Source organism: Marmota monax, unplaced genomic scaffold, assembly GCF_021218885.2.
Source record: "Marmota monax isolate L192 unplaced genomic scaffold, Marmota_monax_Labrador192_F-V1.1 WCK01_AAM20220418_F8-fsc00477, whole genome shotgun sequence".
NCBI lineage: Eukaryota > Metazoa > Chordata > Mammalia > Rodentia > Sciuridae > Marmota > Marmota monax.
The window spans coordinates 51,547-65,139 of record NW_026693018.1 but is presented as its reverse complement, the minus strand read 5'-3'; the positions used below and the strand labels follow the sequence as shown (position 1 = coordinate 65,139).

The 13,593-nt window shown below is 44.3% G+C and overlaps 1 protein-coding gene across 1 annotated transcript; it reads left to right on the top strand.

Annotated features, from left to right (window-relative positions):
• Window positions 1–227: 227 nt before the first annotated feature.
• On the top strand, window positions 228–10,421 carry LOC124098440 (transcription factor COE2-like). The gene is made up of 5 exons (XM_058582291.1): window positions 228–700; window positions 1,703–1,766; window positions 2,026–2,081; window positions 2,520–2,635; window positions 8,705–10,421. The coding sequence occupies exons 1-4, from the start codon at window positions 446–448 to the stop codon at window positions 2,604–2,606; spliced, it is 462 nt and encodes a 153-aa protein (XP_058438274.1). The 5' UTR covers window positions 228–445; the 3' UTR covers window positions 2,607–2,635; window positions 8,705–10,421.
• The last annotated feature ends 3,172 nt before the right edge of the window (window positions 10,422–13,593 follow it).

Genomic DNA, 13,593 nt, shown 5'->3' with positions numbered 1-13,593 from the left:
CTGTAGGAACTAGACCTGGGCTCTGGGCTTTCTACCCGCGCTTCAGGGTTCTCATCCACAGCCTTGACTCCTGAGGGCAGGTAATTCGGATAAAGATGAAGTAAAGGAGCCACTTCTTCAGCTGCAAACAAGATGCTTAGTTCCCTTAACCCCCGGGGCCTCAGGGCCTCAGCTTCGCGATCTGATCCAGCTGCTGGGGCCGCCTTGAGGGTGGCGTGGGGGGCAGTCTGGACCTCTTGTGGCAGCCAAAGTCTTTGATTTCCACTGAAGGCCCAACAGTGAACAGCCTGGTAGTGGGATCTTGGGAGGTTGGACCATTGGGCGGTGGAAGCAGCCCCAGATATGGTACTGCCTTTGACCTCATGGCCACTACTCCTCTAAGGAATTTTTACTTCTTAATCGGAATTGATAAAAGACCTGACAGGTCCAGGAATCTGGACCTGGGATGTGGTCCCTTGCCTATCTGTGGCGTTGCTTGGGCACATTAGTAACGGCTTGTCTTTTCTCTTTCTCTGTCTGGTGTCCCACCTGTCTCTTCCTGCGCAGTGGGGTCGCCCTGTCCGGAGCCCACTTTGAGAAGCAGCCTCCCTCTAACTTGAGGAAATCCAGCTTCTTTCATTTAGTCCTGGCGCTCTATGACAGGCAGGGGCAGCCGGTGGAGATAGAGCGTATGGTCGTGGACTTTGTGGAGAACGACAAAGTAAGAGGATCCCTGCCCCCGTCCCCCCAATGACTCACTCCTTGCAGAGCTCTAAAGATTCCATCTGTCACTTGCGACACTTTTCCGCTCGCATCATCAAGGATGATAAATCGAGGCTTCTCACCTCCAGCCACTAAATCAGTAGATTTCCCTGCACTTCCTCCTGCCCCTACTCCTGCACCCTGCGGGGTGTAGAGCGCTGGCGGCTGGGTGCGCTGAACCTAGGGGTCCTTAGTAGCGCGCGATTGTAGAATGACCACCGAGCGAAAGCCCTTTGGACTAGACCATAGTTAAAAAGTATACAAGGCTTCCGCTGCCCTCCTCTGGGTTATTTTCATTATTTTCACCTGCCAGGTCCACCAGGGTGGGTTGAATCAGTCCTATGGTGGAAACTCACAGCCCAGCCTTGACCCATCTCCCAGGCACGGAAGCCTTCTCTTCCACTCCCCAAGGCAGCACCTTGTTTGAACTCAAGTCCGGATTTGGGGACTGGATTTGATCTCAAATAGAGGGCAGTCAACCTAAACTGATATGTGACCAGAAGGAGATCTCTTGCCCTCTTTGGGCCTCAGTTTCCTCAGCTGTGCCACCTGAACTATAAAGTTAAGTTCCCACTTGAACCTGGGAATCAGTTGGTCCCTGAGCTCTGGGCCTTGGTGCTGAGGTTTCAGGGGAGTAGGGCCTATTTCTGCCCTTTTAAATGACAGGTCGCTTCACCCTTCTGCAGAGAGAAGCCTCAGGGCTTCCTAAGGACAGATAGACCAGATGGGTTGGTGGGGCCTTCCTAAAGACAGCCTTGCTGTGGTGTTGGGTTATCTCCCCTGCCACTTGGCAAGCCTTGGAGATAGTCAGCGGTTGGCAGGGGCTCTTGCCCTTTGATCCAGGGCTGGACAAGAGGGTTGTTCAAAGTGGTGGGAGGTGGTATAAGGAAGCACTCTTTCCTGTTTCCCTCTTTTGGGGGGACTGAAATACCTGGGAATCAAATGCCTTCCATCTTTTCAGGAACAAGGCAATGAAAAGACCAACAATGGCACCCACTACAAGTTACAGCTCCTGTACAGCAATGGTGAGCATCCTATCGGCTGGCACCTGGTAGCCAGCAGAGTACCTAGCACATCTAGCTTTCCTGGAAGGCATTGCCTAGATGACTGGCAGACAGATTTGGGAGCATAAGGCTGTGGGAGGTTTGCTTAGGGCTGGGGATTAGAGGTCTTTGCCTCCTGGACAGCTCAGCCTGGGCTTCCACCCCAGGGCAGGGAAGGGTTTGGGTGTGGGAGAGTGGGCTCTGCAGTCCTTGATTCCTGCTGGTCTCCCCCTTCCTGTAGGTGTCCGCACAGAGCGGGACCTCTATGTCAGGCTCATCGACTCAGTGACCAAGCAGGTGAGCCCAATGGGCCACTTGGCTCCTATTCATCTGTCTCTGGCCCCCAACTCCCCAGCTTATCTCTGACTTCTACCCTCCTGCATGATTTCTTGGGTCAAACTTCTAACTTCCTTCCATACCACCTTGTCCACTCTGGGAACACTTCTTTTCCCCTCTCTCTCCAATGTTCTGTGTCTATCTGGTTTTGGAGATGCTGGGGGCAAGGGGAGGAGAGCAAAGGGATAAAGAGAGGACACAATTGGGAGATTCAGATCCCCAAACATTCCTTTTCGCAAAGAACTATGGGGCACACTTTTGTTATTTCTTCAGCTGAGGTAACAGGTAACTTCTCAGGTTCCCCTGTAGGCAGAAACTGCTAATGGGGTAGCAGGTAGTGAGAGGGTGAGAATTTTGTTCTTGTTCTAAAGTCCCCTCTTTGTTTGTATTTCTATCCAGCTGGCTACATGTCTTCCGTTCCTGTCCCTGCACAATTCTCAGCCTATAGCTTACGAGGGACAGAATAAGAATCCGGAGATGTGCTGAGTTCTTCTGACACATGAGGTGATGTGCAGGTAAGAGCCACCTTCTCCTTGGGGCTGGACTAGACAGATGGCTAACCTGCCTGGCTCCCTGGCTTCCCGGACTAACTTGCGGGAGCGAAGGCTCCCGGTGGACATGCCTGGGGCAGATTCTCTAGGACCCTCATCCCTTTTAAGGTCAGTTTTTGAGAGGAAAGCAAACCAGAAGATTCAAGGTTCCAAATGCCTGGTGTTGCCGGAGTTTCTCGGGCCCAGTGGAAAGTCTCGCTGTCCACCTTAGGCAGGACAGAAGGAGATGGGCCGCCCAAGCGGGGTTTGTGATGGACTTTGGGGATTAGGACTTTCCCTGAACTTCTCTGCTGGAGGCCTGCTCTGCTGGATACCTGCCTTGCCCACTGGGGTGGTTTCCAGGCGGAGCCACTTGTGGAGTTACTGAGTCTAAACCCTGGAAAATCGCAGTCTGGGCTCGGGAACCATCAGAGTGCTGAGCCTCCCATTCCCCAGCTATTTCCCTGCACCTAGGCACCTGTGCCAAAGTGGCTTTCTTTCCTTGCATGAAGTCGCTTCTCTATCACTTCTCTTTGAAGGTGTTTCTTAGGTCAGGAGGAGCTTAGAAAGACTGGTTCTGGTTCCCACCTGTGAGTTGAGAGTCCCCCACCGCTGGGATGTCTGGGGTCTAGAGCAACCTAGGATCCCGAGGTCACTTTGAGAAAGGCACACCGTCTGCTTGGGTTCCTACAATTTTCCCACCTACCTTTCAGAGACCGATATATTCCATTTTGAGTCCTGCACATTTTTTTTTTTAATTAGAAGAAAAAAATTCATCCACACGCTCAACCATTCTACAAAGGTTTTTTGAATCTTTTTTTTTTTTGCCTAGTGTTTGCAGGTGTATTGGGCTAGATGTTGAGGATCCCACTGCAAATAGAAAGGATATACAAAGGAAATTCTGGGAAGAACATGGTTATTTTATTTAAAATATTTAGAACTCCATTCTTTACAGCATTTTCTCTCCTCCAAAATCTGATTGGAGGGAAAACCTTCATTCTCCCCCCTCAGCCTGCTCTTGCAGTAAATGGTTCCTACCTCCAGACTTGCTAGGTTTGGGCAATCACAGGCCATCTGATTTACTATGGACTATTTTATGGGCAGCTCCCTGAAGCCCCATCTCCCTCCTCAACCCAGTCAGAGATAAATCATAACAATTGGACATGTTTGTTTTGGTTTTGACCAAGTATTAGGAAAACAAATTTGTTAAATACAAAGTTTGACTCTGTCTGATCTGAGGGGGACTGAGGTTCCCTTACTGAATTGCTTGGTGAAGAGCTGGGTGATGAAGTAAGAAGATAGATATTCCATTATCCCAGGGCCCCTTCATAAATTTATTCAGAAAGAAAATACAACTTCAAGATGTACTTGTATGCAATACTTTAATAGGCAGAATGCTATAATTTGGTTGGCAAGTCAAAGAGGATTTTTATTCTTCTCTACACTTTTAAATGTCTTTGTCTGGAGCGAGATAACCTTCTTAAAAGAAAAGAAAACAAAACCACCAAAATAACCTGTTGCCTAATGAATTATACCTATCCCTTTCCATAATACTCGCACCCCCCATCCAGCTGTAGTGGAGGCTGACATTTTTATTTTTAAGCCCAATCAAATCCTCCTCATTTTATGCTGTTTAAGTAGCAGCATCAATTTTTAAAGCCTCTGGTTTAGTCTGCATTAGTAACACAATATAAAAATTTAATGTACTGTAACTTCTCTGCATTGGAGACCGGGAGGGTGCTCTGCTATTTTCTTCCCAAACTAGAATTTAAAACAAATATTAATTATGGGAAAATAGATGATCCATTGGATGGGTCCTGTCTCGTGTGTGTGTGTGTATGTATGTTTGTGTGTGTGTATGTGTGTGTGTGTGTGTGTGTGTCTGTGTTGGGCGAAGGTAAGTGAAGGCAAGTATTAGATGTATCTGAAAGGGAAGCTTTCTTTCAATCTGTCAGTTAGAGCCAGCTGATTCTCAGGTATGGGAGCAAGTTCCTTCTCCCACAGTTTACCAGCAGGTTACAGCAGTCAACACTGGGGAGATGGATCAGATATCCTTGTTTCTCAATGATTATTGCACATACTTCATTTCATTTGCCCCATGTTATGCTGCATACCTGGGCACTTGCTGGAATGATTTTATGTCCCATAATCCTATAACCTTTAGTAAAATGTTTCTAAATTGGTGTTTAACTTTATTATTTTTACTATTATTATTATTTAGGAGGAACAAGCAAAGGGACAAAAATAAATCTGTTTAGGAATAACTTCTTCCTCCCCCTTCTCTGCTTTGCTTTTAGTTCATTTTGCCAATTATTAGCAAGGAGAAATCTAGTTGTTATGCTGCTGCCAGCCACCCCTGTGCCCTCAATGCTCAGAGGGTTAAAAGATATTATAATTTGAACAGAAGTCGTCTCAAGGCCTATAGCTGGCTAATAACAGAGTTGTATTGAGCGCTAGCAAACCCCACAGCTGTGACTTTTCGCCACAAGGCGCAGGCTAGACAGGGCCCTAATCAGATGGGCCAGCCAGGCAGTGGGGCCAGTGTCTTTATCGGCCAGATGGTGTGAATTTAGACACTTATCAAGAGCCATAGGGCTGACTGGACACCCTCTGTCCAGGGTTGGGGTGCTTCTTATTTTCTTCCCTAGACATTTTTTTTTAAATCTTTTTCTTTTTTCTCTTTCTGAAAAATGCAGGTGAGATTCTGGTTCATGATGATTTTTTTTTTTTCATATTCTCCCACCTCCCACCCCCCAGCTTGACTTATTCTTCCTCTTAACCTCTTCAAAGACACCATGTGGAGATGGGGAGGAGGAAAGCATCCTGTAAGCAAATTGAGAGTGTTTCAAGTAGAAGGGTCTCCAAATGAGTACTAGAATAAAATAAAACAAAACAAGCCAGACAGAGACACAGAGAACCAGCTTTCATTTCATTCCTTAGCAAAGAGGAGCCCCCCAACCCCTCTGGGGTAGTTCGAAACACAATTGCAACCTATGGCCAAGTTCAGTTTCCTTTTCTCTGCTTGCTTCTTTTATTTATTTATTTATTTATTTATTCATTTTCCTATTTTACAGTCATTGTCAGTGAAAGGAAACACTTCTCTGGAACCTTAGTGACTTGAAGGTTGAAAATGAACCTTAAGAGCCCTTTAACTCAAAGAGCTGAGCCCAAAGTTGGCCGTTCTGGCAATGCCTCTAGAGCAAAGGGAAGGCAGGGTTGAGTTTGTCATTTAGGTTAATTCAGGGACCCCAGATCCATATTGTTTGCAGAGTGTGGTTTCCTAAACATCATGGGTTCTCCTTGTCTCTCTGCTTGTGTTATTAATAATGCTGACCTGAGAACCGCATGTCATTTAAGGAACAAAATAAAGAACAAGTAAAACATATTAATGAGAACTTTTCTTAAAGAGAAAAGGGCTTTGCTTTGACTAACTTAGAAGTTTTAAGAGGGGATCAAATAGGGCAAATATAACAGATCCTATTACTTTTGTACTTTTTTTTTGGTGTGGTTCTGGGGATCGGGTATTTTTATGCTTTTACTATCATTGTAGTTCAATAGCCAAGTAACCATCTTTGTCATCTTTTTCTGTGCTACATATTAACATTAGCGATTATATTGAAATACATTACTGTTGGAAAATAGAGGATGGGGTCCTCAAGTTTCCCTGCATTCTCCCTTTGCGTATCATTTACTTCCCTGAGTTGGTTCTCCACTTTGTATTTCGCTGGCACCAGGGTTACATTTTTATCTGTTTTTCTTTTCCTCCAGAGGAAATCCCCATGGAAAGCAGCTGAATTCAGCTGAGCAATTTTGCAAACTTACTTGGCCTCCTCAGAATCATTCCTGCCCAAACGGAACAGACAGGCACATTCTGACAATGTGTGCTCGTGTAATTAAATTGTACCCACATTGCACACATATTTGGGGTTAGGTTGACAAGCTGGTGATGTCAAAGGAGAGTCTGGCTTGAAGGCCTTCTGGTAACTAGCATGTGTGGGTCTTTTGAAATTGTGTTGCTAGAAAAGTGGTTTGCCTTGAGCTGCTAAGGTATACACTGACATAAGCAATGCTCCAGGATCCCGAGAGGTGGGAGCCGGAAATGGGTGGGGGTTGGGAGGAGAGACAAGGGCTCTGCGGGGTGGGAGTGCAGCTGGCCAGCATTTTTATTGGTGTTAATCTTGGGATAGATTGAAATTTTAAAAGTTAAGACCTAATATAATTTCAAAGGCCAAATATTATTTCAGAAAGTCCCAATGGCAAACTCTGGTATTTAGGAAAGTCGAGACAAATTTTATTTTACTTTCTACTAATTTGATTAAATTTCTTAAAACCTCATTGAGCCCATTTGCTGGAAATGTTTTGGCTTCCTTCAGGTGTGTTTTACTTTCTAAAGGTGGTAGAATTGTTCACTAACTAAATTACGCATCCCTGAATGAGAAAGATGTGCTTGAAAAGTTTTAAAATATTGATTTGTTTGTTTATGTTTCATTCTGTGGAGGATCAGAGAGGCTGGAAGTCCCAAAGAGAGCCACAAAGCAAATCGGTGACTGGCCTGGGGCCGGCCTTTGGGTCCTGGCTGCCATAGGGCTCCCTATTTTTCCTTACCCCATCGGTTTCCAAGGGTGCTCAAGGAATTCCATAGCCTCCTACACGTAAAGCTAGAAGGGACTCTAGAGATAACCTAATCCAACATTTTCATTTTCTTTCTTCATAAGCTCAGAGGGATTAGAGATCTGACTGAATTCATGCAACTGGTTAGTGAGGAGTTAGATGCCAGAGCCCTGATTCCCAGGTCAGCAATTTTTCTACAGCACTACACAACCCTAAGCTACAGAGGATCCAGCCTGGGAAAGGCAGCAGTCATGGGTACCTGGGTTATTGTTAATTTTAGACGTATTCTCCACCTGATTTGGGTGACCATGGCTTTCTTGTAAGCCACATTGAGGTTCCACCCTAAATCAACTACAGTTGATAGTGGATAATGCATCTGAAATGAGCCAATAGGTATTCTAAGGTCTGAGGCCCTAATAAGCTATAGTTGCAGGTGGGCAGTGTGGCGTTCATTCCTTTCTCAGATTTGTCTCTGTATTTTGAGCAGATACTTTGGATTGGAGAATTTTGCTCACTCTCAGGTCCTTTTGGATTCTTTCTTCTGTTCTAACTGGTTTGGGGGATCCTCTCTCAATATTGATGGATCACCCAGGTCCCCAGCACTTTGCAAGGGGGAAGTGTTGGGAAATCGTTTTTAGGATGGGACTGACATCTGGTCAAGTTCCATTTCTGTTCTGGTAAAAATTATTGGAGAGACTGTACCCTGGCTCCCTGCCTCATTTTCTTCTAATGTAGAAATGTCCACCAGAGTTCTGCTCTTCTTCCTTTGTCTTTGGGAAATGATGGAAGTGAATGAATGAATAAATTGTTCACAAAGCACACCAACTTCTCCAGAGAAAGGTGTTATATCAGTAAGATTTATGATCATCCAAACAGCAACTCATGGTCTATTTTTTTGGTGGGTGTGTGATACTGGAAACCAAATTTAGGGTCTCAAATATGCTAGGCAAGTGCTCTACTTCTGAGCTAATCCCCAGCCCTGCTTGTGGTTTATTTAATACATTTTTCTTCTTCTGCTTTCTCCAAATATTTATTGGGATAAAAAAGAACTAATATATGCAATCATAAAATCATTGAACACCAGCCTGGAAGAGACCTTGGAGAACTTAAAATCTAACCATCCGTGGTTCAGTTACAAATACAGCTCTTGGGAAAGTTGTGATTTGTGGCGGATTAGCCAGTTTGTAAGTCCTAGAGTGAGAATATGTGAATGATTGTATTTTGAATATGTTTTTGGCTTCAGATTCAGGTTCAAGTTTCTTTTCTTTCTTTCTTTCTTTTTTTTAAAAATAAAACATGGTCACAAATTTTGCCCTCAAGCAGCTTATACCTTGGACACGTTCATTTTTTGTGAACATTCTCACCTTTGTATGCTCAATGAACTATTTTTTTTAAATATATAACAAGATTCTTTTACTCTCTTGCTTTTCTCCCCATCTACAGTCGATGTTGTGAAAAGAAAAGCTGTGGAAACCGAAACGAGACTCCTTCAGACCCTGTCATCATCGACAGGTAGGGGAACACTGGACTTGTAGATCATATTTGGTTTCTTTCCTTCACGAGTCTCGACCCTGAGTACCGACCACTTGTGCTGTCCTGGAAGGCTGTGTTCATGTTCTCTCCAAGGCATTTAGTTGGTATAATAGCAAGGGTGTCCTCTTGCTGATTGGCTTCCTCCAGAAGGAGTCTTGACCTTCCTTTTAGAACACACATCTTTAAATCTCCACTGGATTCTTTTCCAGGTGCAATGACTTCAGCCTAACAAGGAGTGTATATGGTAAAGGAGGGGACAGGCTACCATCTGTACTGGCAGGGTATGGCCTCTGTCCGTTTTCTAGAAGAGGCAGTGCACCCCATGTTAAGTGGCATCCTTTTCCATGCTTAGTGACCGTGGAGCTTGAAGCCCAGGCATTTAGACTTCAGTGTAGGGGCTTATGACAAGTTCTCTCTTGCACTGAGGAAGATTCTCTTCCACCACAGAGGACCACGTTCTGGGGTCTCTGATATATCAGAATGGGAAAGATTCTTTGGGACAAGATGCAAATTCACTGAGATGTGATTTAGGCATCCTCAGCTGTCTGTTTTTGTGATTGGAAACAGAACTCACAAACCAATGGAAAAAAAAAATACCAAATTAGCTTCCAGCAATCATGTAATTTTTAAGAAACCCCATATTCCCACCCCTAATTTTTTCTCTTTCATTAAAAAATGGAATAATTCCCCATTGCTTCTTTCTTTGGGTTTTCATGTTTCTAGCCAGGTCCTGAAATGGATTGGAGAGACCACAGTCTCCAAAGTTGTTATTCCAATATTCCAATGAATTCTCAGTTGGGAGAATGGAACCTCTGGCATTCTTCCCAGAAAGCCAGCTTGGTTTCTTCGTGGAAAGTATAGCATAGCTGTAGGAATTGAGGAAGCAGGGATTCTGGTCCTGTCCTAGCTTCTGACCTTGGACAAAACCCTCAGCATCTCTGTTCTGCAGCAGTGTATGTAGTAACAGGCCCGAGGGTGCTGCTGGGAGGTGACCAAAATCTCAATGGCAGCTTTTCAGTGTTCGCTGATGCCTGAAAGAGGACAATAGGCAAATAGAAACTGTCGGATATGTATGGAGCTTTTGCCATTTGATGGAGCCGACTGGGGTTTCCTTGGGTATTTCTGGAAGTGCAGACAAGCTTAAGTATACAGACTTATAAGGACTGTTTGGGGTCATTCGTCTTTTACTTTATATTTGAAAAAACTGAGCCCAAGAGTGGTGGCACGACTTGCCCACAGCAGCACAGCTGGTGGAGCAGAGCCGACACTAGAACACAGCTGTGTTTACTGCTGGGCTCGTGACCCTCCATGGCCACAGCCTCCTCCTCGCTCCCTGTCCTGCCTGATGAGTTGGATCTGCTGATAGCACATTGCATCGTTTTCTACTTCCCAGGATGTCCTTGGGATCCTCTGGGGGAGCTGGAGGGCGGCTGGAGGCTGGCCCTTTCCTTTCCAGCATGTAGAGTGAGCTTGTGGCTCTTCATCTAGTCTTCCCCACTCCCTCTGGCACCTCTTTCAAGACGGTGCCCTAACCTCATGACTGTTACATCTTTTCTTGTAATAAACACTGCATAAACCAGTTTTAGAAGTGTTTGCAAACCTGTAAGTGCTAGCCCGCACCTTACATCTTACGAGCACACAGCCTAATGATCTGTACTGAGAAGCAGGTCTTTAAAGAACTACATGTCACCTGCGCCCATGGAGACAGCTGGACATGCTTATGTTTTCCTCTGAGGCAATACACATGTTACACGCACCCAAGAAAGTGGTTCTTTGCGTCTATGGAGAGAAAAGATTTCATAGTAGGTGCTTTTATAGTGTGTGCTGGAATGCCTTCAATTCATCCAAGAAGGTGGAAACTGTATCTTGGCTGTGTTATGGAGTTTTATGTGACTGTGGCATTTATTTTTTACTGTTCTATGTACAATAAAACTACCCAGTGATGCCTCTGCATCACTTGAAATATGTGTTACTTCTGAAATGTTACCCGTCTACATGTGGAACATACATACCAAAGGGTACCATAAACTGGCCAGGATTGAATTTTAAGAGAACTCATTTTATTATAAACCACACATTTGTTCACCTTCCTTATTGTCAGGCTTTTGTGTGGAGATATTGTTCCCTGACCACAGCCTTGTCTCACTGCTCCTGGATGTCTCTTTGGCATGCCTTCGCCTTCTCGCCTTCATTTTCAGAAGCAAAGGGGCAGGAAGTCAGGTTTCTGTTTGTGGGAGGGACGCCTCCATCACCCAGGGGTTTGGCTGATCTGTTCTTCTGGTCCCTGGGTTCAACATCTGCCACACGATCCCTCACGGAGCACCAAATGGGTGCAAAGTAGTCTATTTCAGATTTCCTCTGAGTAAATATAGAACGCTCTTCTTTGCCCTAGTTCCTATAATGTCAACTAATTATCTCCTCTCCCTTCTCACCCCACCTCACCAGATGCAGTTAATTTACACCATCTCTCTTCGAGTCTCCTCACTTAACAGGCTTGCTCCATTCCAGCTCAAGGGAAGCCCATCTATTCCCTTGGAATTGTGCATGTCTGTGGAGGAGGAGGGGAGACTCAGGGGTGCTTCCCAAACTTTTCACCCCTAAGGATCCTTTTATTTCTGCCTTCGTGAACGTAGGGTCTTGCAAGATTTTGCCTTTCAAACTGCAATGGATGAGTGTTAATGAGATATAATTCCCTTTTAAAAAAATTAATTAAAGACATATAACAAAATGGGAGGGGGGAAAATCTCATCTCAGGTATGTCATTGACATTATCAATGGCCAGTCAGAATTTGATCAGAATGACAAAACCGGCATGGCCACAGCCACGTGAGAGACCTCAGTTTCAACACAGTCACATGACTTTTCAAGGAACCTGTATGAAAATGTCTCTGCTGGTATCCAGGTTCCAATAGGCTGCATGAAACATTAAAGATAGCTTTTACCACCTTGTGGCACCTTGGTTGACAACCATTGATGTTTGCTATAGGGGACTGACCTTCAGAGACAGAGTTCTTCATGTCCCAAGACCTAGCCCCAAACTTGGAGTGTTTTTATTTTCCTCCTGCTAAATGACACCTTGCCTGATTGCATGCTTTTGTCTCTTGGGCAATTCCATCCCTCTGCAATAGGCCAGGCCATGACAGAGCCCGGCAGCAATCCACAGTCCCCAGCAGTAGCCCCCTTCTATGTGAATCTGTGAAAAGGGGGCACAGGTAGGGCTTGTTAATTTTTTGGGAAAAAAAATCAAAAGTTCCTATCTAGGAAAAAAATGCAAGGCAGATTGTGATGAAACAAACAGAAAAACCAACAAAACCTTGCATGGTTTTCTGCCTAATCTTGTCTATTAGACCTGTGAGGTGAATGGAAATGAAAAGGCTCACACTGATTTCCACTGTGGTTTCAGAGGGGAGCTTGAACTCAAGTTGTCATGGGCTGACCTTTATTCATGTACAACTTTTTTATTTTAGTTTTACTTTATTGCAATGCTGGGGATTGAACTCAGGGCCTCATACATGCTAGGCAAGCACTCTACCCCTGAGCTGTACCCCAGCACCTGAGCTTTCTGCAGACTCTCTTCTCTGTTGGGTTGCTTCTTCTGAACGTCCATTGGGTTTCTGGTTCTCAGGATAACCTGGTGGTTCATAGAAAGGGGATTTTTTTTTTTGATAATTTTTTATTGATTTAAAAAAAAAATAAATGACAATGGAATGCATTATAATTCTTATTACACGTATACAGCACAATTTTTCGTATCTCTGATTGTATATAAAGTATGTTGACAGCAATTTGTGTCTTTATACATGTACTTGGATAACAATGTCTACTATATTCCACCATCCTTGCTGATCCCCTGTCCCTTTCCCTCCCACCCCTCTTCCCTATCTAGAATTCATCTATTCCTCCCTTGCTCCCCCTCCCTACCCCACTATGAGTCAGTCTCCTTATATCAGAGAAAACATTCAGCATTTGTGTTTTGGGGACTGGCTAACTTCACTTGACATTATCTTCTCCAACGCCATCCATTTACCTGCAAGTGCCATGATTTTATTCTCTTTTATTGCTGAGTAAAATTCCATTGTATATATATGCCACATTTTTTTTAATCCATTCACCCACTGAAGGGCATCTAGGTTGGTTCCACAGTTTAGCTATTGTGAATTGTGTTGCTATAAACATTGATGTGGCTGTGTCCCAGTATGCCATTTTTAAGTCTTTTGGGTATAGACTGAGGAGAGGGATAGCTGGGTCAAATGGTGGTTCCATACCCAGATAGAAAGGGGATTTTAAGGAGTCTCTGGCATGAGAGAAGAAGAAGGGTCACTATTATCCTGTCCTTCCAAAAGGCCCATAAAAGTCAGATGGTACAGAAGGCAAGATTTCCTCTTGGATCTTTGGGGGATGCCCCTGCCCATCGGAATCCTGGTAGGGCATTTTCCATAAAGTGGGCAGGCCCAATCTGTTTCTCACATAGTAAGTACCCCAGTCTTTGTCTTGGGACGTTTGTCTCATATATTTCTGATTTCTTTTCCTGGGAGAACCATATTTAGTGTTGATGTGTTTTGCTTATTTTCTTTTGCAAGAAGCCAAATGAACAACAGAGTGATCCTTGTTCAAAAGGTTTTCTCAAAAATATCTGGAGTTTAATTGCCCATAACTTTTCCTGACTATTTCTTCCTTTAATTGTTAATTTTTAAAAATTCTAGTAAATATGCATAACATCATTTTACCACCTTACTTATTTTTAAGTTTCATGTTAAGTTATATTCACATTGTTGTGCCTTGGTTACTATCATTCATTC